Below are 21,630 nucleotides of genomic sequence, written 5' to 3' on the forward strand. Positions count from 1 at the left end.
GATTCTTCTGCATTTACACCTTAGTATTTCAGAGTTAAATACGGATGTGTACCTGACACCATTTACCAAGTAGATCTCTTAGATTCTTTCACACTTTATTTCATGAACTTCCATTAAGTTACAAATTTACTTGAACATAATTGTTTCTATAGTGTGCATCGTTTTATATGAACACTGCATCGATTGCAAATATCAAGACGTACAAACTTCTACCAGAACTTCTGGCAGATGTATTTTACGAGTAAGATAACATACTTGTAATAAACGGAATAGAAAACATGTCTGTTCTATATAAATAAGGAAATGTAAAATTAAATGGGGGAAAAGAAACACTCTTGCAATTGTACTACAAAAAAATACATGAACTAAACGAATATATATATATATATATATATTACAGTCTAGACATGAAATTTCTATTAAACTGCAGTTATATTGGGAATCTTTGTGATTACATATGTATATATACATGTATATGTCTAATCGATAGGAATCATGTTATCATATAAATAAAGTGATCTACTTATATCATTTTTAGCGGATAATATTAATCCCTGTACCCAATATCTTAAGTATAATTGACAAAATAAATTTTCATGTCTTATCATCTTGCGCCACATTACAATTAATTACAACTGTCTCTCTTTGCAAAAACAAATTACAACATCCCTATGCTTGAATTAGAAAAAAACAATACTAGACGTACTTTCATGTTACCAACTTATTTATTTTGCCAATTAGATACAGTGTTCGATATAAAACGTATATTGACGTACAGATAAATCATTGAAATAGCAGGTCAATCGTAACGACCTGTTTGCGTAATTATTCCGCAATCATAATTATAAAAAATAGATTACCAAATTCGCCAATCAACGGTAAATAAATACTTCTATTTTATTCATCGTACAGGATGAAATTACAGCACTGAAATTATTATTACATAATACATTTATTTGCTTTCGGGTAACTTTTCGGCCTTTTTCTTTGGCTTTAAGTAATAGTACAGGCCTATGGCAGCTATTGCAGCATACGTAGCTTTAGCCACCTACAAAAAGAAACGACAAGTTTGAAACATTTCCAATCATTGTTACACAAAATAATTATTGTTAGTCGAACTTAAGAAATATCACGAAGAACGAATATTTAGAGGTTACTGACATTTGCACGTCCATTATCGGTGACACTATTGAAATATTTGGATAATCCAGTAAGCTTTGGTTCTGATCCCTCTGAACCAGTCATTCTTGTCACCAAAAGCTAAAACGCAATACAAACGGATAATCAATCAAGGAAACTGAGAATATCCCTCGACAAACGTACCTCGAGCACAATTCAAAAAGCAGTATGGCAACTCCTCACGTCTCTTAATCCTAGTTGCATGAAAACTGGCACCAGATGGAGCATCCAATATCCGGAAATGCGCAAACGCAAAACAACTCCCACTTTAAAAGTTACTTGGGCAATTTATATTTTGGTAAATTATTTATTCAATTAATAGACAGAAAACGAAGGCATTAAAAAAATATCAATTTAATACTTACATATGAACATAGTATTGCATAATGATATACATGATGATTAAATCACAGCAAACAGTACTTCACAAATAAGATACAAATCATGGGAATAATTTCAAAATCAACTTTAGCATTTTTTAATAACATTAAATACCATAATAAGGTAAAACAAGAATCATATTTTTGTACTGTAATCGTTGATACATAAATAAGTATTGTCATAGAAGTCCTTCTAATAATTAATAACGAAATTTTACTTTCTACTGTCAAAGAATGAATATTTTACAATTCTTCCCTGTTTTCAACCATGTACTCCAATCGTCCGTATGCATTTATGATCATCTGTGAAAAGAGAAATAATATATTATAACATTATGTAGAATTCAGAAAATATTATATATTTTATGGTTGTTTACCCAAATTTCTTGCATGATCGACCCACTCACAAATTGATTGGTCATTAAAACTTCATTTATTTTATCTGCAGAAATCATATTTAATTCGTTTAACAATTTCAGCGCCGCCTTTATTGGTAGTAACTGAAGATTCTCATTACTGTACATGATATTCTTCGTTTGCTGCCTTAGATTACTGAAATAAACAAAACAAATTTTTATATTATTCAAAAAGTATACGAAGAACGTTATTTATCATAATTACACACCCTTTACCTTCTTAAATCTGCAGGTTCTATTAAACATTTGGTTCTATCAACGTTTACAATTGGCACTTCTATATTTAGCATTTGCAGTATATGTAACATATATGAAGCCGTTTTAAATTCAGTAAATAACACGAACTCGTTCATTGATAACCACCCTTTACTTTGGTAATAAAATACGTGCATCAATCGCTTTGGTAATTCTGGAAAAAGGAATACAAGAGTAAAGTACACTGTCAATTTATTAATAAATAGTTACAAAAGTACTTACCAATTGCTAAAAGATATATTTTGGGATGTAAAGATGTATAGATTGGGGTTGAATAATTTTTACCAAAATATGTAGATTCCCCTGGAGCAATTGTATCCCAAGTATTCTTTAATTTACTTAAATTTGCATAGATATTCATTGTCCCTATATTACCAGTCATATCCTGAGATTCTACGATACCATTTACACTAAGATTTTCAACATTATTATTTTGCAGTTGACTTTGATTGCATGTTATCTTCGTATCTTCATTATTCATGTACTGCGAATACATTTTATCCCAGTTGTTGGATTGAATAGAATTTCTATCTGCTGCTTTAGACCATGTATATGAAGATGCACCATACTGATATATGTCATTAATTGTTTGCGCTAACTCAGATAATCTGTCTGAAGTATGAGAAGTGGATGGTCGAGTTAAATATCCTTCATCTATGCTCATATTATCCTGCATCGTTGGTAATGAAGTCGTGAAACTGTTAATTGGTAACCACGATGTCATGTGATTCTTTATATTGTCATTATTTGGAGTATGATCGATGCAAGAGTTTTCCAATGGCAAAAGAGAGTTCTTCGTGTTAAGTTCATTTACGTTATGTATCACTGAAGGGCTATTTATAATAATATTTTCAGTATTTTTCATGTTATCCATTGTTTTTACATAATCAGTGGAAAAAAGATTTGCATTCAATATGGGTAACTTTGTATCAGTAATGTCCATGTTGCCTGAATCGCAACTAGAATAACATTGATGACAATTGTATGGAACTTCCCTGCAAGCTTTTTCTGCAACATCATGATTCGTATCTAGTTCTGCAGTATTATCTTTTTCAGAAGTGATTAAATTATCAAAATTGAAACAAATTTCTTCCTGTGGATCCGATGCGTCCAGTTTATTTAATAAACCAATTTTGAAAGGATTAGTTTCTTTTAAAGGTTTAGTCAGATTTGTAGGTTTTTCTAATGATTCTGGTAAACCAATTGTTCCACTAAAAATATTTTCAAATCCAGGTGGTACCTTTTTGCTCACAGATATATCATTACTTGCCAATGACTGACTTACTATATTCGAATCACTCTTTGCGAGAGTAAGAATCTTCGAGTATATTGATACATTCAATTTTTCGATCAAATGTTCTAACATAGTACAATTGTTGAAATTTATATCGTTGTTCAAAATCTCTTGAGTAGGATTCCCGACTCTTTGTAAATTGTTGACATTAAATGGATATATATTCGAATCATTTATATTTACTCTATTTGTTGCCGTTGAACTGATATTATTGTTAATATGTGAAGTAGTATCCTTTATATTTAAAGTATTGTTCATTAGAGTGTCATTTAGTTTTGTATCAGAATTGTTCATTACTTTGTTAGAAAGTATCTCAAATATTGCATTTATTTGAATCTGTAATTTTAAATATTCGTTCCATAAGCGTAGAAGTTTCTCTGGCGAAATTTCATCTTTCTTTTGATCATAAACTGGTTGATCTTGTCTAAATGGATTTGTATTTCTTGTCGATGAGTTAAAAGGAGCAAATGAATTATTTTTAGTAACCTGATTTTCCAAATTTTCCTCTAATTTTTGTAATTCATTAGGTAATTTCTGTTGCAAAGGTAACTTAATAAAATTTTCTTCTAAAGTACTTTGAGGAGATATCAAAGGACCAATGTCAGACGTTTTGTCTTGTAAAGTACTTTGAGGTGATATCAAAGGGACGTTATCACATGTTGCTTCAGTTCTCTTGTTGTTGACATTAAATGTATTAGTTTCTTTTGCATAGCACTGGTCAGGTAAAAACAGTAAATTTTCTTCCACGTATAGCAATAAATTGTGCATATCAACTTTGTCTTCCTATGTAAAAAGAAAAAGAAATGATCAATCGAAATGATACTTTATGAATTACATTATGAAATATTATTTGTGTATACACATTATTTGGGAAAAATGATCACTTTATGAGATCATTTCGCACATTGTAAAGATATTGGTATAAAGTAAAATGTACACAGTTGACTTTCTTCTTAAAATATTTTTATTACTTAAATAAAAAGCATAGTACATGTAAGCGAAAACATAAAGATCGTATTTTTCCCAAAAACTTAAAAATTGATTTGTACTTTTACGTTAACTGTAAAGTATAATTGGTAAGCATTCATTTGATTCATAAGAAATAAAATAATACTATAAAATGGCACTATAGACTAAAATACTATGTACTTTTAGTTGTAAAAACCATGTTTTAACACTAAACGTACCGGCATTTTTATATACATCTATTCCTACCGTAACGGGTCAAATAATTACTATAAAATAAAGGTAAACAAATTAAACGATTCATTTTTCTTAGTTTAAACAGTCTTTTACTTGATAATGTAATTCATTCAGCAGCATTTTCGATCTAAATACTTTTAATTGTACTTCAACTTAATTTCTTTGCTTTAACTTAGCCTTGTTTAACATTTCTTTTAATGTTCTTGATTTCCCTCGTAATTCACTATACGTTGAAACTGAGTTTTCTAAAATGGAGTCTTCTTTTCCATTCGATTCTACATTATTTTTAAAACAAGTTGTAGTAACTTCATTCTGTCCATTTTTCAAATTTTTAAACTTTGCATTTGAACATTCTATCTTATCTAATTCTTTGTAATTCTCTTGTTCTTTGTGTCTGTCTATTCTATCTGTATTCTGAACCGAATCCATATCATTTACTTCTTCTATTGTTAAACAGCTATTAATTTTGGTATCTAATGTATTTTCAATATCTTTAGCAAAAGGAGAATCAATTTTCAAAAGACGGTGCAGATTTTCAGTTGGCATGTATACATCCCACTCTTCTGTATCAGATTCTATATCAATATCATTGAAAACTGGTACAGTAGATTTTGCTGTAATTGCATCAGCCGATAGTGCTTCATTTATCGATACTAATTCTTCTGTTACTATTGTTTCTTTGGTTGATAAGCTACCTTCTATTTGTTCTGATTCCTTCGCTAACTTTTCTACTTGTATGGATTTTTGTGGTAATGACACTTCTTCCATTACCACTGATTCAATTGGTACTAATTCTTCTGATAAATCTGATGTTGTTGGTCTGTCTGTAGATGCAAATGGTTCTTCATGCGGTTTATCATCGCCAGATTTACATTCATATAACCTTAAGTTATTTATATCTACGTTTTCTGCATCAACAGAATTTGAGATATCACTAGCGTTAAGTCTGGCATGTGCTTCATTTAATATAATTTCATTTTCTCTTGTTTCAGACTCCCTATCATTATTGTTAAAACTTTCTTGCGATGATACTGATGTGCATGAGGCAGTGAGATCGTCCGAATCTAGACTTACAGACTGATTCAATTCACGTTGCTTCATTGACCACAAATGTAATAATTTGCTTGCAAGAGTACATGATTTCATGTGTATATAATAATTTTCCAATTGAGATGTACCATTATTAGAATTCATTTGAAAATCTGTATCACAAAGCTTATCACCACCGTTTGAGTAAAGGGCATTATTTCTGATTAAATCATTATTGTTCTCTGCAGATTCGATAAATTGTGTTTCATTTGTACTTTTAGAGATGACTGTCGAGGGCTCGAGAAATTCTGCGGATCTACCTTCTGTCAATATATTCAGCATTTTCTTAGAAATAGCTACAATCTTTTCTTTTCTATTACTTGCCGCTTGTTTCTGTATATTTCTTAGCACTAAAGGAGAAGGATCCTCCGTCTGATTTATATTTCCAGTGGGTAACCAACGTACGTCTTCGTCACGTTCAGTAAAATGAACACTACCTCGAACTGCTCTTAAAAAATAACTTTCAGCCAGCGGTATATTGTCCCGTTTCTCTGATATTGATTTATAGGTTTTTTCAACAACGTCTTGCTGCGAAATATGTCCTTTTCTTTGTTCCATATCTTTAGAAATAGCTGACCAATCTACATGTTTAAATTCGTTAGACATATCAGAAGAAGTTTCTGTACACGTCATATCTGATTCGTCTTCTGAATTTTGTATATGAAAATGATTAGCATATTCTTTTGGTATATACGTATAATTTCTCAATATATCATCCTTTTTGTTTGACTGCTCGTAAACGTTTCTGCCACAAGAAGATTGAGAAGATGCGGAAGTATCATCATATTCGTTGTCATCATGTTTGATAATATTATTCAGAGATTCCCTTAAAGTTTGTTTCATTTGTTTACTTAGTATTGATTTAGAATTTGACAAATCATTGCTTTTCACTCCATCATTATGTTCTGTGTAATTACTATTATAAGGCTTAGAATTCCTCTTAAAGTTCATTAACTGTTCGTACAAAGGTATTAAATTTCTTGGCTGCTTCCCTTTTAAATTTAGTCCGCTACTACCTGCCCCTTTGATGAAACGCTTATTTTTAAGATACTGTAATATTTCCTTGCCTTTCTGGTACGACGTGGAACTTATTTTATTATCAGTAACTATACCAAAATTATTTCCAGATGACGACCGCGAATTAATAGTCGAATCATACAATTCTACTTTCTTTTGAGAAGAACCTGCGGCGCGTGTTAATTTTGTACATTCTGTTGGCTTTACCAATTTATCAGATTGAAATGTTTTAGGTGTTCTAGATTTTTGTTTCCTACGTTCCTGACATTGTAAATAATAAAGAAATGGAAAGTTCCGTAACTTTATACAGACCATTTTTCCATGTTCTGCTAGTTTCTGCTCAACTAGCCAATCATTAATGTGTACATCTTCTTCTTCTAACGTGTCAGTCAATGTTACCATCATTGAATTGTCCTAAATTGAAGAACAACAATAAATAATTAATTACTTGTTTTTCATGATATGTAATTGCTTTTAATAAACATATTCTTTTTTTATTAGATTGTATGTTTCATCCTTACCTCTTCATTCATTGATGCTACTGTTGCAATTAAAGGTATATTCGATGTTCTAACGGCAAACTGATGAGTGGCATTACGTGTCCATTTTGATGATTTATACGGCCGTGTATTAAACAGACCACAAGGTATAGCTTGTGCTGGTAGAAGAGAAAACATTCTATGCAAGTAACACACTGCATTTGGCGGATATGTTTTCAACGTACCATAATCATAAAACATCACCTGTAAGATATTGCTATAAATAATAATACTTATCACATTAAATTCAGTTAATATAATTTCTACCATTTTTGTGAACCTACAGTAACTTGTAAGTCAGGTTTCACTGATTTTATTATACCTCTATGCCATACTCCATTATATACACATGCACAATTTAGACCTTTTTCTAATATAACAGGTGGTACAACATAATCTTGATGTTTTGTTACATAAAAATTACTGAAAAGGAAATAATTGTCTACTACTCAACTATGCACATTGCAAAAGCTTATTTTAATCATACATACTGCAACTCATCCATAAATGTTTTAAATGTCCTTTGCTTTTTACGAAGTTGTATCCAAAAGAATGCTGGAGTGAACACTTCTGCAATAACAACTTCTACGTAAGGTTTCTCGTCGCTCACTAAGTCTATGACATTTAGATGACCTACACTTTCTCCGATAGTTACTATACCATCTGGTATTAATTGATTGCATGTATCAATTGACTGTAAGTTCAGGAGTATTAGATTTACAAGAATGGTTAATCAAAATTTCATTTACAATTATAAAAATGTTATCAACCAGAGTTGTTGGAAGTGCTTCATCTTCTTCGTGCGGTAAATAAATCTCATGTAATTGTGCAAGACTCATAGTTGTATGTTTCTCCTTTGAATTATTCGATGGTACATCTCTTTTAGCAAAATAAAGCATAAAGTCACCTATATCTTCAGACTGTACACAATGAAAAATTTCTGGCAATTGTGATGCAAATTCTCGAACACTACTGAACCCAAGCTCTGTATAATTCAAGCATACTTTGTACTCTTCCAAATACTTTTCTGGAAGTTCAGCACACCGAATACCATTGGGATTATTCTGGATAAGTTTTTCTAAACGAAATTTAATTCTGTCATTTATAAGGTTTTCAGTATGTTTACTGTCATAATTTTCATTGTCTATATCACTATTATTATTATTATTATTGTTACATTCTGTAAGAATTTCAATATTGTCATTGCAATGGTTCAAATTATATACATTATCTTCATTGATTTCAGCCTTTTCTGTGAGTATATTAAATTCATCTTTCACATTTTGATTTTGGCATTTAGAGATAGTTTCTTTTATGAAACATGATGTTGTTTTTGTCTTTGCAAGTGATTTTGGAGATGAAGTAGATATACTCGTGGAAGATATAAATTTAAAATCATTTTCTTCATTGTCCTCATATTCATACATATTATCCAAATCTTCATTCCCACTTGCAGTCACTATCGGTGATCTCAACTGGGAGGTTTCTGAGTTATTTAGAATTGGAAAGATTTTATTGTTATACATATGAATTTTGTGCGATAACATTTGCAACTGTTCTTCCATTTCACTCATTGTAATGTCCACATACGGCATCTGTGCTTGTACTGTTTGAAATATATAATCTTTATTCACACCATTTGGGTATTTATTAACAAAATCAATTGTCATATTTAATATCTCAGCTGGTATCCGAACCTTGAACGGTGCAGTATTTGGGTAATAATGACTTGGTTTATACACTTTTCTTCCAAGTATAGGCTTCTGATCTTTTTGGCCAGCTATTAACTTACTAACATGTTTAGACTTATCAGATGGAATACCATGTAAAAAGGTTTCATTGTTCCTATTTTCTATTTCGATCGTTTTCGACATACTCTGTAGGAATTTCATCAAGGAACTATGTCCTAAACGTTTCCAAGGTATTCGTTCACCTTCCAAATCATAGTACTCCTTACATAGTTGAGGTAACGAGCAACCTCTTTTCTGTGACAATACTAAGGCTAATATTGTAGTTTCAATATTTTCACGTTCCTGGGAATTCACCTGCATCATTAATGATCTCGAATTTTCTAATTCCAATATCGAGTTTCTATTAATTATTGAATTTACTAAATTCTGGAAGCTGAAACAGAAGTGATATGCTGAATCTATTGTTAAGAAACATCGAGAAAACATGATCCATCGCTATTGAGACTCACAATCTGTTTACAATGTTAGTGATTTGAAACAATTATATACTGTACATCGCTCATACTCTTTCAACACTGGATCACAGCACAAAATTGGATTGTTTCGCTTAATTTATAAAACCATGTGGGAAACGTCCCGTTCTGCGTATAAACTAACCTAACCAGAAAACCAGCAGACGATAGCTAGTTACACAAATTCAAATCTCTTTGTGTTTCTATTTGCCGCGCAAAGTATCGACCTATCTACGACGCGATATAAAAAGTAGCATTTTTTAAATTCCGCGGAGCACTTTTTTACTGTAAACACGTAAATATATGTAGAATAATCATATTCTTAAAAAGAAGAATCATACTCTAGAATACGAAATAAATAGAAAAATGCTAGTGTTATTTCATTAACTTTCAAAATTTTTCTAACATTATTTATATCTTTAATTAAAAGTAACTGTTGAAGTATACAATAAATATTTGGTAGAAAACATGTGTAAGTGTGTTGCCAAATACTTTTCGTACATGTGTATGCATATACATACATACATAATGCAATTAAAAGCATTCTAATAAAAGGCATTGTAAAAGATATAACAATAGTTCTTATGCAACTGTTATTGTCGTATTTTTATGGGCTACTCATTACTTTATACTTCTTAACAAACAGTGGGATAGTATCGTGCTGCATCGATAATTAAACGATATTAATCGTTTTCCCTCAGTCGATTCGCACAAATCAGACTATACTAAACTTAGCGCTCGAACACAAAAGAAAAAAGAACAAAAATGTTCTAAAAGTGTGTCTAAGGTATCGCGATCATAATCAGGGCTTTGCCAAACAGAATAATATGGCACGATAAGATAAAAACAACGAAAAGAAATATTTACGAATTGTTCCATAAAAGGGATTAGTGCAGACGAATAAATAATATTTTCGTTCGGAATAATAAACAAGAAAAGATTATTAAACAAGACAATGTCTGAAAAGAAAAGGGAAACAACTAACAATTCTATATATATATATATATATATATATAGATATACATTTAATTTGATAATAATTTTTCGAATGGTATTTGTTCCTAAACAAGCGCGCAAGTTCTAGAAGTTTTAAACAAAGGCATCGTCGAGCTGGAAACGCTATCTCCGACGGGCGAAATGTAAGCAAACGAGTGCAAACGAGTGCAATCGAGGGCAGAGAGACAGAATTGAGGGAGAATTAACTATTTAGTCGAAGATCGAGAAGTGGGCATGGAAGTGAGAGAGATCAGAAGAGACAGAGGTGCCGGGAGCGAAGCGTGTGCGCCGCTGTGTGTGCACGGGTGTAAGGGCTGGCGAAGTCGCGCGGCGAACGAACGTCATTATAAGACGGTCATCCAGCAGTCCATGGACGACAGTCGAGGGTCTTCCTCGGTACGCGGCATCGATCGAAGCCTTACGATATCGTAAGACAGTGCCAGAGAAGTGTAAACATCATTTCTTGTCCGGTTGTATGGTATTGAAAAAATATTACGTGCCGTATCCGCCCTCTGCCGCCATAAAAGATGGCACCTTCGTGCGTTGAGGTGATCCTAGTCGGTTTCATTCTTGTCCTACCATTCCTCTACGAGATGAACAGGACCTTCCGTTACTATTTCAAATTTCTCCTCTATTACGGATACGTGACGATCAATTCCATCACTTTACTCCCAATTATGATGTTACGTCCACGGAACGTAAAGAACTTTATGTTAGTAATTTACCAAGCAAATCTTGATAAACACTATGCCTCTCATTTCATTGTTCTGCTGTTCGATGTTTTCTTTCTGCTTGTCAGTTAATCTCCCTATTTGTCGTTTTTTTTTTCTTTTTTACCTGGAAAGATAATACGGCAGGGAACAAATTTATTGAACGATGGTGGTGTATAGTGTTGTAGCAGCAGTTCTGACAGTGGTCCTCTGATGGTGGTGGTAATAATGGTAGTGGTGGTGGTGGTTTGAATAACGTTAGCCATTCACCCTGCGACGGTTGCGCATGTGTAGTTCGAATAGGAAATTTAAAGGAATTACCAAAATATTTCTTTCGGTTCGGTCTCAGTGATGTTTTCGGAGTCCGCGTTTGCATCTCGATTTTATTTGCAATCGGTGAACGTTAGATCGGACGCGTTAGAAAAATATGTTGACTGCAGGGGACAATGATCACAGCTGATAGCTGCATGATTCAAGTTAACTCGTTAATAATGCAATTATTGCGATATCGAAAGTTGAGTGACATATAATCGCTCGATTGACGTGCACGCGAATGATAAACAATCCACGAAAGAAATAACTCGTGCTTCTCTCTTTGCCTTTTAGATTCATTCAGTTTTTCCGCGACATTTGAAATTAGCGGTGGAAAATACGTTTCAATCCATTCCTGTTAATCTATTTAATTGTACGAACTGCACTTTTCATTGGTAAATGCAACCATGGATATTAATGATTTGTCAAATTTATATAAATAATTCGTTTTCAACGATTTTTATGAACTAATTAATTGTTATTGAAATACCTGGACATACATTGGAAATGATCTACCATTTTTCAATAAATTTGTTAATTTTGCAAATAACTCCACTTTCATCGCTTCAATAAATTACATGTTATTACTAAACAGTTTATAAGTGAAATATATTTTTAGATTAGCATCATCCGTATGCTCCTGTCTTACTAATTTTCTGGGAGTGCGTTGGGAACTTAGAGGAAGAGAACATTTAGAACAAGATAGAGCATGTATAATAGTTGCAAATCACCAAAGTTCTTTAGACATAATGGGACTGTTTCAAATATGGCCTGTAATGGAGAAATGTACAGTCATAGCTAAAAAAGAGCTTTTTTATGCGTGGCCCTTTGGTTTAGCCGCTTGGCTTTGTGGTTTGATATTTATAGACAGAATGAACTCCGAGAAAGCTCGTGCAGTTATGAATACTGCCACAAACGATATTAAAAAGGACAAGGTAATTTAGAACGTGTTGTAAAAACATGAAAGTAACTTCTAACAGTGTACACACTTATTTTTCTGCATCCTCTATGTAGATCAAATTATGGATCTTTCCTGAAGGCACCAGGCACAATACTGGTGAAATTCATCCTTTTAAAAAAGGTGCCTTTCATGTTGCTATTACTTCTCAGTTACCTATACTACCAGTTGTATTTTCTTCTTATTACTTTCTATCCTCGAAAGAGAAAAGATTCGATGCTGGTAAGTAATGAATACATTTGCTTAAATACAAATATTAAAATATGAATTCCCCTATATAAATGCATTTAATTCAAAGGTCGAGTTATTATAACAACATTACCACCAATATCTACAGAAGGATTAAATACAGATGATATTGAGCATTTAATGCAAAAAACTCGATGTGCTATGTCAGATGTTTTTCAAACGACTAGTCATGAAGTAAAATTGTCAAGTAATTCTGCAACTTCTTAGAATGAAATGATCATTCCATGGCAATTTGAAGAGAAACCCTGTCATTTAAAATTCAACGGTAACTGAGTGTTAGCTTGGAAACCAAAGACTATTTTTCTATGCCTTATGTTCCATTTAGTGATTATAATTGTTTTTATATTTTATTAAGTATTCATTGCATATGAAAAATACGTGCGAAAGAATAATTGGATAAATGTTGTATAGTAATTATTCTTTTTCTACAATATTTATTTATCAGTAATTTTATTCCATCTTGAAATATAATTTAATGCTCTGAATTTTACAGTAAATGGTAACATAAGAACTGCATGTAAATTGCAATGAACCTTTATACAAATTTTGCGAATATTATATATACATGAATGCAATATAAACCTTAATTTTTTGTTTAATATTAGAGGAAAGAATGTTATATTGTGGTGCAGCCTTTGTATTTTTTTAGGAAATTGTATAATTTTTAGCAAGTAATGGCAATCTGAATTTTATCTTCGAATTGTATATACTATTAATCTAAGTACATTTTACAAATATTTAAATATTAATATTTATGTAGGTAGCAATCATTTGGATAATACGTTTAGAGAAAAGGAATTTGCAAACTTTGAATGATATAGCTAATTCTTTTTCTCCTCAGCCACAATTATTTGAATTATTTATGCAAAATGTATTTGTTTTATAAGATTTTATACGTGTTCATATGCCTATTACATGCTTCCACTCATTACTGCACAGTAAAATCTGAAATTAATAAGTTCTAGTTTTAAAATTCCTTTATCATCTGAACCTAATTATTAGGTAAGTTTTAGATTTAGACCCAAAGTTTTAGACATACGAAGCAACCATTAAACAATCTAATATTGAAAAAATCTTGTCATTTGTTGTTGTACCAGTACAATTCACATACTGTGATAAAAATTCATATTCAACATTAAATATTCTCTTAAGTATTAATTATATCATTGTAATGTTGAATTGAAGCTACGCTATTGTTTACATAGTTTCATTACAGATATACCATTTTTGTAATTTCAAAATGAAAATTTTATTAGATGGATTGTTTGTAGATTTATAATGTCATGAATATATTACTTAAAATTAGTGGGAACTAAAAGAATCAGTAATTATTTTATAAGCTGTTCTTTCCAGAAACATACTAATAACAGGAAATATAATTTTAAAATAGAAAGCTACATACTTTTAATGCATATAAATTTGTTAAACAATAACTAAATTCTGTAAACAAAATGAAGTCTTTTGTTATCATACATGTATGTATAAGTACACATGTAATATACAAGTATTTTAAGTGCCATATTTATAATTAGAAAATAAATTTCTTTTTATATCTCATTTGTATGACTGGATCCATCATCATGTAAGTTAAAATCAACATAGCAAAAGTGGAAGTGAAGTAATAGAACAAAAGTTATTCACTAACTGTAAGACTACCACAACAATTTTACCATATTGAGAAGTTATATTAATACACATGAAGAGCATCATAAAAAAATAAGAACTATCAAACATTTATCGCAATCATGTTACCTGCTTTTAATATGAAAACAATTAAGTTGCATAAGTTCTTTTGTATACTCTTTATTAACATAATAATAGCATGATACACTACAATACAGCTTATAGCCTATGGATAAGAAGTAAAAGAGATATTAAATTAAATTAAAATAAATTTCAATCAATTAATGTTATTGTTATATGAATTAAAATTATTTACAACACACAAGGAGAAAATATCACTGTATAAAAACAAATATATGCGCGATCTCTTTATGCCTAAATCTATTCTATACATTAAACTTTTGTTAGGTAATGATTTTAAACTACATTTAAACATAAAATTACACATCTGACTGACCAAATCTCATCTACAGTTGTTGTTGTTGTTGTTGTTGTTGACTCTCTGTCCATGCTTTGGCTATTGCTTTCTTCATTTCATCATCTCCTTCTTGATAAATCTTCTTCATTAAATTCATTATGCCTGTACTGTAATCATTTTTATCAGTCATGTCTGGAATAGAAGATGACTTCAATTTTTTGATCGTATTTTCTACTTTTGTCACGTGCGACCATTCCTTTGTATCTTTCTTGGCAAGAGAAACAATAATCATATCTTTTTTCATTTTGAAACTGCTCTTGCTAGGATCAATATCTTCGCATAGATTGTTAATTGTTAGAACATAATTTTTATTATCCAATCCAAGCACTTGCAGATCCAATGACATCTCGGTAAAGGAACATTTTACAGCATCTTTAGATAACTGATGTACATTTTCTAAAGTGATGTACAACTTTACTGCTGAACTTGTTTGTTCCCACCCATAATTGTTCAATTTGACCTCATAGCATTTCTTAGAAGAACTCGGTTTTGCATCGGATGATTTTACAGATGTATCTTTCTGTTCTTCAAGTAACTTAGCCAATTCCGTTTGTAACCTCCTAATTTCAATATTAATTACATCTTTGGCTCTCTGTCGACTTGCTTGTTGAAGCAGGTTGTTAAATTCGTCTATATCCAATTTTAACTGCAAGAAAGAAATGTGAAATTTAAATTATATTTTATAATAAAGTACTTGACACGCGAGTCTTTTCGCAATAACGGTTTCTTTCAAGAACAACAAATATGTTACTCAAGATTTTGAAAGTTTAACCCATGAACGTATCCAGATTTAAGTAAGTATAACGCAAAACTAAGACATTGTATTACGATTCCATAACGTTTAATTAAATATAATGTTCGCCAAGAAAAATGTAACATCCTTATTATAACTTATAATTTCATGAATGAACAACAATGTTTCATACCTCGTCAGCCTTGGTAGACATAATTTTTCTTAAAAGTGGCAACAAATATAATTCACACGAATTCAACAGCAAAGGAAATGTTCAACGTTTCTCAAATTTCTGACAATAATGAACAAAATATTACAAAAATTAACACTGTTATAGCTCATAAGAACTTGACATCAATTCTTCGACGATCAAACACCGCCTGAATACGTTCACGAAACTGTGCGATAGGCGACAGTTGAGTTGCTAGAAATTTCTGGACAGTTCACGTTTTTGAAAATATTTACGTTTGTTCTCAATATAATCATCTCTTCAATGAAAATTTATATTCTACAAAAAAATATTGGATATTTTCATTAAAAAATCTAATAAATAGCATTAATACTTATTAAAATAAATAAAAGACATTCATACAATCGTAGTATTTAATAATTCGGTTGTATTCGTCCAAAAGCAACGGTATATCGAAATATAAAAATGAAATCCCGTAAATTGATATTACACATATTTTTTAACGATCAATATATTCAATTAATCGTTATTATTTTTTATATTTTTTATTTTACTATTTTAAAAAATCACTGCGCCATCTAATAACAAAAGCTTGTATTAATTGAAGATAGATAGTTCAGTCGATATAGGATACAGAATCCGTAATCCGTGTGGGTAACTCGGAAGTTTCTCACTTTTGAAATATGGCGGAATTTACGAGTGATCATCTTGAATCGTGATTGGTCCGTTTAAAATGTAACAGACTTTTATTGCATATGTGAGTTGCGCGAGTGTAAACTATGTTAAAATATATATTAAAATGAATAATTATAATTTATCGGATGCATCGCATTCAGAAACGGCGTCAAAACCTGAAAATGCAGTCCATAAACGTCGGTCTTCTGTGTTTCAAAGTCGACTGACTGCTTTTGATCAATGTGAAGGTTAGTCGCAATCAGATCTGTTTATGTTTATGATTCTTGCGTCAGTTTCAATTAATTTTAACCGAGGTTCGTATATTTCATAACTTACAGGGAATGAAAACAGGGCGGATAACAGTGATGCAGATAGATGTATTTCTGAGACTTCTCAAGCAGAAACTTTCAATTTGGAACAATACATATGCAGCCTTAAAAATGAGAGGAAAGAATGGATTGAGACATTTAGACAACGAAAAACTGAACGAAAATGTTTGACAAAAAAGAAATTACTTTTAGAAAGCCAAGGGCAACCTGTAGATTTGACTACCTTGACAGATTCCGAGGAAGCATTTGTCATGGCCCGTCCAAATTATCAGAGTATCTGTAAGAATAACAAAAGATTAACAGAAATGACATTGAAAGTATCAATGTTAAATCATAGAGCTCACAAGTTAAATCAAAGATTTATTACACAAATGGAGAAACGACTTAGCAAAATTACAAAAACAATTATGGAAATGTCAGAATCGTGATCTAAGTATCACAGTGTAGGTAAAATAATTATTATGACAAAATTTATTATGTATATTATATAAATTTTCTATTTTTTATTATATCAATAAAATAAATATGTATATATATATGTATGTATATATGCAAGGAAAAACCAATGTTCAATTATGTGTAAAATTAATGTGTACTTTATATAGATGTAAGCTACTTTAGCTACTTAAAAGAAATCTTTCTCTCAGGTCTAAAAGATTCATAGCATTACCATTAAACTGATAATGATATATTTGTATTAAAGCAAGTATTTGTTTCCATTCTGATCACATTAAAACGATCAATGCTTTAAATAATTTAAAATAGAATAAAGAAACCAGTAGAGTTGTCATCTGTGCAAGTGAAAGCTCTTGCGCCTAGCGGCTTTTCTTTCTTTTTGAGATAAGTATTCTTTTCTCGATGTGCTGCTGTGCAATTCAAGTATATGATTTATTTTTCTAACGATCTCTTCGGCGGTTATCGAATCCGCCTCGAATTCGTGATTTTTGAATTGTCCGGATGATACTGTTGAAAAACAATTACTTGTCAGACATGAAGTAACAATTCTTCTCATGTGTATCGAATTCGTTAAATAACCGGGAACGCACCTAAAATATTTTCGGATGTAGAAGAGTGCGGTGTATAAACTAATGTAAAAATTGTCTTTGATCCCTTTGTTTCTGTTATCTCACACCAGGCAATATTGTCTATTTGATAGCTAACTGCACGTTGCCTATTCCAAAAACGTCCAGCACCTTTACCAGTCATTATTGGATTAATCTCAATTTTTTCACCTGAGATTCCCAAACAAATTTCAGTCTTTGTTCTGACTTTGTTAATTATGTATACCCTATACAACAAACACAAGCATTAATTTTGAATTGTAATTGGAAGTAAGCAATACGTTTATAATAACGAAATGCCTGTATGATTGGTATAATGGAGCTTCCATGGCAGTAGTGTGACCTTCCATTTTTGCCAAGTCTTCGGCAACTTCTTTCTGTTCTTCATTCTGCCTTTCCAGAAAATTGTCTTCGTCTTTCGTTTCTACATGAGCAGCCATATTGTGTCTGGCTCTATCGCTTGGTTTCATTTCGGTAAGACCGAGCGTCGTGAATTCAAATTTAGAAATAGCTTCTCTCGGATCTAGGCAAGGTAAATCCCAATCGACTTCGCCGTCATCTTCCGTGAAGTATAAACCGTATCTTGCTATATCCTCCCTGAAAACATTAGTGTACCGAAATATTTTCCAACGACAAATTTGATAAATAACGGTCACGAATTAGAAGGAAGTCGCACTTCAGCTGATGATCTGGATGTTCATTCGCATATTTGTAACAAATTAATCCAATGAAATCCAATACTTTTGCAGTAGCAACTACAACTATTTGTAGAGGGTACGTTCTTTGCTCTTTAGGTAACATACACATAAAAATCCTGTATTTTCTGATAGGAATATCAACTTGTGCCTGCACATAGATTCCTCATAAACAAGGTAACTAAACATTTTAGTAGTCTATAAAGTAGTCCACAGAGTAAAATGATACGTACACTACCATCAAACTTGGCATATTCCATGAACGGATTTTGTGGTAAGTTTGGACACTTCTCAAGTTGCTCGGATAAAAGAGAATGCCTCTTACTAGGTTGACCAGTCTTTTTACGAAAGTCTTTTCTTTGAAATAACTCTGATTGTTGGCTAAGAGACATCGCAGGATTGTGTTCCCACTTTATATTTACTTTGGCAGCTTTCTTTCTCTCGAGATCCATTTTCTCCAATCTTTTAGCAGTGTTAGACCGTTCTCTGTGACTATATTCTATGTGTGTTACAATATTAACATTATATCCGTATCTATGTACCCTGAAATAAGAACAATAACATCTCGAAGGTGGAAATTACCCATCTGTACGTCATAAGATTCCACAAGACCATCTAGATCTTCATCGTCGCTGTCTTCCATACCAGGATAACAGTGCAACATGCCATTCGACTTTAACTGTTTAGGAATATCTTCTCCGACCATTACTATTTCGCATTGACCTTAAAAAGTGCAGTACATAGCATTCAGAAACAGGTGTATAAGAAACGAACGTACCGTTCATTCAAAATACTCAACGTGTAACCTAAATAACATCTAAAGTGTACCTGTATTGTCTGTTAGTAAAAAACTATCGCGAATGTGTGACAGGAGCCAATGGTCATTGTCGTAAAACGCCATCCCCTTTACCTGAAATCTGTTTAGGTCATAAAAAATAATTGCCAAAAATTTCTGTCCACTATTGTCTGAACAAACTCTTCCTCAGTCTTATGAGTATCGTTCTGAACGTGTAAACACAGATGTAAGATCTGCACAGACGTCTCATCCTATGGGACTTTCTGTCTACCGATCTGAAATATCGACATAGCTGGAAGCGCCCTAGTGCACTAGTGACCTCTACTCGGGTGAAACGGTTACCTCATGAATTACGTAAGACGGTAACGTAGAAAATAAAAAGTGTGTGTCCAAGATAAACAGCTCGTTTTATCCTCTGCGTTCAAATCGTTCGCGTTCACAGTAGAAACAGACTGTAATGGTTAGACCATACGACCTTATTTCTCCTCAATCCAATAAATCTAAACAAAATATTAGAAAAATGACAGTGAAACGAGCCATTGAGTTCCTAAATATAATATCGTAGTTTATCATTTCTAATACCAATATCTACAGGATCTATTTCATTTTCATTATGTAAAATATAGGATTACAATTGTTACAAATATATGACGCTGGTAGCGAACGTGTTAAGTTACTCTTTCAAATGACTAATTTCACAAATGGTAATGACGATAACAAAACAATAAATACTAAGTTTATAGAACTGAATCGCGTATCGAATGTTACAAACATTATTTGATAAATATTATCTAGTTTAACGCTAGAACCACCGAACATTCAAACTGACTTTCTCATATTCTTCTGTGGAAACAGTGTTACTATTGAGATTTCTATTTACAATTCAGTTTTCCATTATTGAATGTATACAGTAATTTCTCAGAGAATTATCTGTTTCTAATAATTAAAGAATCAATCAAGAATGGATCATTTTAACCTCTCTGGTTCTAGCGTTGAACCTCTAATTTCCAATTCAATTCAGTTTTCCTATTGTTGAATATCTATAGTAATTTCTCAGAGAATTATCAGTTTCCAATAATTAAAGAATCAATCAAGAACTGATCATTTTGACCTCTGATAATTCTAGTATCTAATTTCCAAGGTCTCGACAAGGAAACATCCCTGGAAACAATAGAATAAACACAATAAATGCCCATAAATCCAGCATTAACACGTTGAATTTCATGGGGTCACCGGTGACAACCAAATTGAATTACTATAGTTCACTCAATTAAACGATGATTATTTCAAGATACTTCTATATTATAGACAATGCTACCTCGCGGTGATATTCAGCTAGAACATGTAATAATAATAACGCAATTCAATTAAATGATTTAACAGTGTGTTCCTTCCATTTTCTGTATTTCGCTCTCTAAAATGCAGCATTCAATGTGTTAATAATCGTCACGAGTACAGCTTCCATCCACAGCCCAGAAAGGCCGTCCGCCATCCGGTTGTTTCTCGAAACAATGCGAGAATCCCGGCGCGGTTATCATGCTAATGAGAATCTTATCGTCGGATTACACTTTTATTTAATATTTGTCTTTCCACGGTCCCCTCCCTCCCTCTCATTGTATCCAAGCCGCGGAATTAATACGCCACGTGTCCGCTCGTTTCCGATTGTCCGTGGGCCAGCCACGCTCGCCATCTTTACGCGGGCTGCGCGCGTGTTGCGCGCTCCCACCGTTCATTCGGGATCGGGGCTACCGAATTTTACGAATTTCTGACACGCTCCGCTCTCAACAGTCCGTTTCATTTCACCGGCTAACGAGCGGAATCCTATATCTTCGCCCGGGAACCCCCTCCACGCCAATAAAAATCCGCACGTACGCCGGACGCCCGCGCGTGTGCCTCGGCGTCCATCTCCGGCGCGATAACGGAAACCGAATTCCGAACTAACGCGAGGAACACTCGGTTCGAAAGGTCACGCGACGAAGCCAATTAACCGAGCAGACAGCGCCGTCGCGAAACCACGAAAACCTCCGAAGATCTCGGAGCCAACCGCCGGACGCCGAGTTCCTATTTAGTCGAGTCACGACAAATTTCTCCCGACGACGCGAGCCAGATTTTTAAGCGACCGGGAATCCGGAATCGTAAATCGTTCCTCGGTTCGATGGACTCGACGCGTGAAACTACTCGCCGGCGGTCTTAGCATTCTGCACGGCGGTTTCCCGTTCGAGCGCGAATGCTTCGGGGCTTTCGAACGGA

General features: G+C 32.6%; 6 protein-coding genes across 10 annotated transcripts; 2 read left to right on the top strand and 4 right to left on the bottom strand.

Moving 5' to 3' along the window:
• Window positions 1–872: 872 nt before the first annotated feature.
• On the bottom strand, window positions 873–1,441 carry LOC143175104 (ATP synthase F(0) complex subunit k, mitochondrial). Its single transcript, XM_076372309.1, has 3 exons — window positions 1,324–1,441; window positions 1,162–1,260; window positions 873–1,048 (listed from the first exon to the last, which is right to left on the bottom strand). The coding sequence occupies exons 2-3, from the start codon at window positions 1,243–1,245 to the stop codon at window positions 953–955; spliced, it is 180 nt and encodes a 59-aa protein (XP_076228424.1). The 5' UTR covers window positions 1,246–1,260; window positions 1,324–1,441; the 3' UTR covers window positions 873–952.
• Window positions 1,324–10,488, bottom strand: LOC116432095 (uncharacterized). Of its 5 annotated transcripts, none has more exons than XR_004236058.2 (11): window positions 9,573–10,483; window positions 8,143–9,496; window positions 7,864–8,066; window positions 7,657–7,795; window positions 7,355–7,576; window positions 7,146–7,247; window positions 2,453–4,307; window positions 2,192–2,384; window positions 1,937–2,111; window positions 1,545–1,862; window positions 1,324–1,457 (listed from the first exon to the last, which is right to left on the bottom strand). XR_004236058.2 is itself a non-coding variant. In XM_031988450.2 (10 exons), the coding sequence occupies exons 2-10, from the start codon at window positions 9,424–9,426 to the stop codon at window positions 1,803–1,805; spliced, it is 4,233 nt and encodes a 1,410-aa protein (XP_031844310.2). In that variant the 5' UTR covers window positions 9,427–9,496; window positions 9,573–10,483; the 3' UTR covers window positions 1,483–1,802. The 5 variants fall into 5 exon arrangements, 2 of the variants coding, with proteins under 2 accessions (XP_031844310.2, XP_031844313.2); XR_012999739.1 differs by having other exon boundaries at window positions 1,352–1,445; XM_031988450.2 differs by lacking the exon at window positions 1,324–1,457 and having other exon boundaries at window positions 1,483–1,862.
• Window positions 10,489–10,621: 133 nt separating this feature from the next.
• Agpat1 (1-Acylglycerol-3-phosphate O-acyltransferase 1) lies at window positions 10,622–14,758 on the top strand. Its single transcript, XM_031988462.2, has 4 exons — window positions 10,622–11,283; window positions 12,213–12,528; window positions 12,608–12,773; window positions 12,850–14,758. The coding sequence occupies exons 1-4, from the start codon at window positions 11,099–11,101 to the stop codon at window positions 13,005–13,007; spliced, it is 825 nt and encodes a 274-aa protein (XP_031844322.1). The 5' UTR covers window positions 10,622–11,098; the 3' UTR covers window positions 13,008–14,758.
• LOC116432100 (calcyclin-binding protein) lies at window positions 14,588–16,112 on the bottom strand. Its single transcript, XM_031988464.2, has 2 exons — window positions 15,828–16,112; window positions 14,588–15,547 (listed from the first exon to the last, which is right to left on the bottom strand). The coding sequence occupies exons 1-2, from the start codon at window positions 15,846–15,848 to the stop codon at window positions 14,891–14,893; spliced, it is 678 nt and encodes a 225-aa protein (XP_031844324.2). The 5' UTR covers window positions 15,849–16,112; the 3' UTR covers window positions 14,588–14,890.
• Window positions 15,543–17,367, top strand: LOC116432101 (uncharacterized). The gene is made up of 3 exons (XM_031988465.2): window positions 15,543–15,695; window positions 16,432–16,747; window positions 16,838–17,367. The coding sequence occupies exons 2-3, from the start codon at window positions 16,624–16,626 to the stop codon at window positions 17,254–17,256; spliced, it is 543 nt and encodes a 180-aa protein (XP_031844325.1). The 5' UTR covers window positions 15,543–15,695; window positions 16,432–16,623; the 3' UTR covers window positions 17,257–17,367.
• Sin1 (SAPK-interacting protein 1) lies at window positions 16,857–19,666 on the bottom strand. The gene is made up of 8 exons (XM_031988457.2): window positions 19,413–19,666; window positions 19,167–19,307; window positions 18,818–19,083; window positions 18,566–18,735; window positions 18,190–18,486; window positions 17,875–18,116; window positions 17,499–17,791; window positions 16,857–17,105 (listed from the first exon to the last, which is right to left on the bottom strand). Exons 1-7 carry the CDS (start codon window positions 19,483–19,485, stop codon window positions 17,616–17,618), a joined length of 1,365 nt encoding a protein of 454 aa, XP_031844317.1. The 5' UTR covers window positions 19,486–19,666; the 3' UTR covers window positions 16,857–17,105; window positions 17,499–17,615.
• Between the last annotated feature and the right edge of the window lie 1,964 nt (window positions 19,667–21,630).

Source organism: Nomia melanderi, chromosome 11 (assembly GCF_051020985.1).
Source record: "Nomia melanderi isolate GNS246 chromosome 11, iyNomMela1, whole genome shotgun sequence".
NCBI classification, from domain to species: domain Eukaryota; kingdom Metazoa; phylum Arthropoda; class Insecta; order Hymenoptera; family Halictidae; genus Nomia; species Nomia melanderi.

What these genes read in the sequence shown, in the direction of transcription:
- LOC143175104 (XM_076372309.1), bottom strand. Translation starts at nt 1,245, where the DNA reads ATGACTGGTTCAGAGGGATCAGAACCAAAGCTTACTGGATTATCCAAA. An exon ending in CCGATAATGGACGTGCAAAT is followed by an intron (nt 1,049 to 1,161) that starts GTCAGTAACCTC and finishes TTCTTTTTGTAG; the next exon opens with GTGGCTAAAGCTACGTATGC.
- LOC116432095 (XM_031988450.2), bottom strand. Translation starts at nt 9,426, where the DNA reads ATGATGCAGGTGAATTCCCAGGAACGTGAAAATATTGAAACTACAATA. An exon ending in AACCTGACTTACAAGTTACT is followed by an intron (nt 7,577 to 7,656) that starts GTAGGTTCACAA and finishes AATATCTTACAG; the next exon opens with GTGATGTTTTATGATTATGG. An exon ending in AATATATCTTTTAGCAATTG is followed by an intron (nt 2,385 to 2,452) that starts GTAAGTACTTTT and finishes TCCTTTTTCCAG; the next exon opens with AATTACCAAAGCGATTGATG.
- Agpat1 (XM_031988462.2), top strand. Translation starts at nt 11,099, where the DNA reads ATGGCACCTTCGTGCGTTGAGGTGATCCTAGTCGGTTTCATTCTTGTC. An exon ending in CGGAACGTAAAGAACTTTAT is followed by an intron (nt 11,284 to 12,212) that starts GTTAGTAATTTA and finishes ATATATTTTTAG; the next exon opens with ATTAGCATCATCCGTATGCT. An exon ending in ACGATATTAAAAAGGACAAG is followed by an intron (nt 12,529 to 12,607) that starts GTAATTTAGAAC and finishes TCCTCTATGTAG; the next exon opens with ATCAAATTATGGATCTTTCC.
- LOC116432100 (XM_031988464.2), bottom strand. Translation starts at nt 15,848, where the DNA reads ATGTCTACCAAGGCTGACGAG. An exon ending in TGTCTACCAAGGCTGACGAG is followed by an intron (nt 15,548 to 15,827) that starts GTATGAAACATT and finishes TCTTTCTTGCAG; the next exon opens with TTAAAATTGGATATAGACGA.
- LOC116432101 (XM_031988465.2), top strand. Translation starts at nt 16,624, where the DNA reads ATGAATAATTATAATTTATCGGATGCATCGCATTCAGAAACGGCGTCA. An exon ending in TGCTTTTGATCAATGTGAAG is followed by an intron (nt 16,748 to 16,837) that starts GTTAGTCGCAAT and finishes CATAACTTACAG; the next exon opens with GGAATGAAAACAGGGCGGAT.
- Sin1 (XM_031988457.2), bottom strand. Translation starts at nt 19,485, where the DNA reads ATGGCGTTTTACGACAATGACCATTGGCTCCTGTCACACATTCGCGAT. An exon ending in CATCCAGATCATCAGCTGAA is followed by an intron (nt 18,487 to 18,565) that starts GTGCGACTTCCT and finishes TAATGTTTTCAG; the next exon opens with GGAGGATATAGCAAGATACG. An exon ending in TACATCCGAAAATATTTTAG is followed by an intron (nt 17,792 to 17,874) that starts GTGCGTTCCCGG and finishes GTTTTTCAACAG; the next exon opens with TATCATCCGGACAATTCAAA.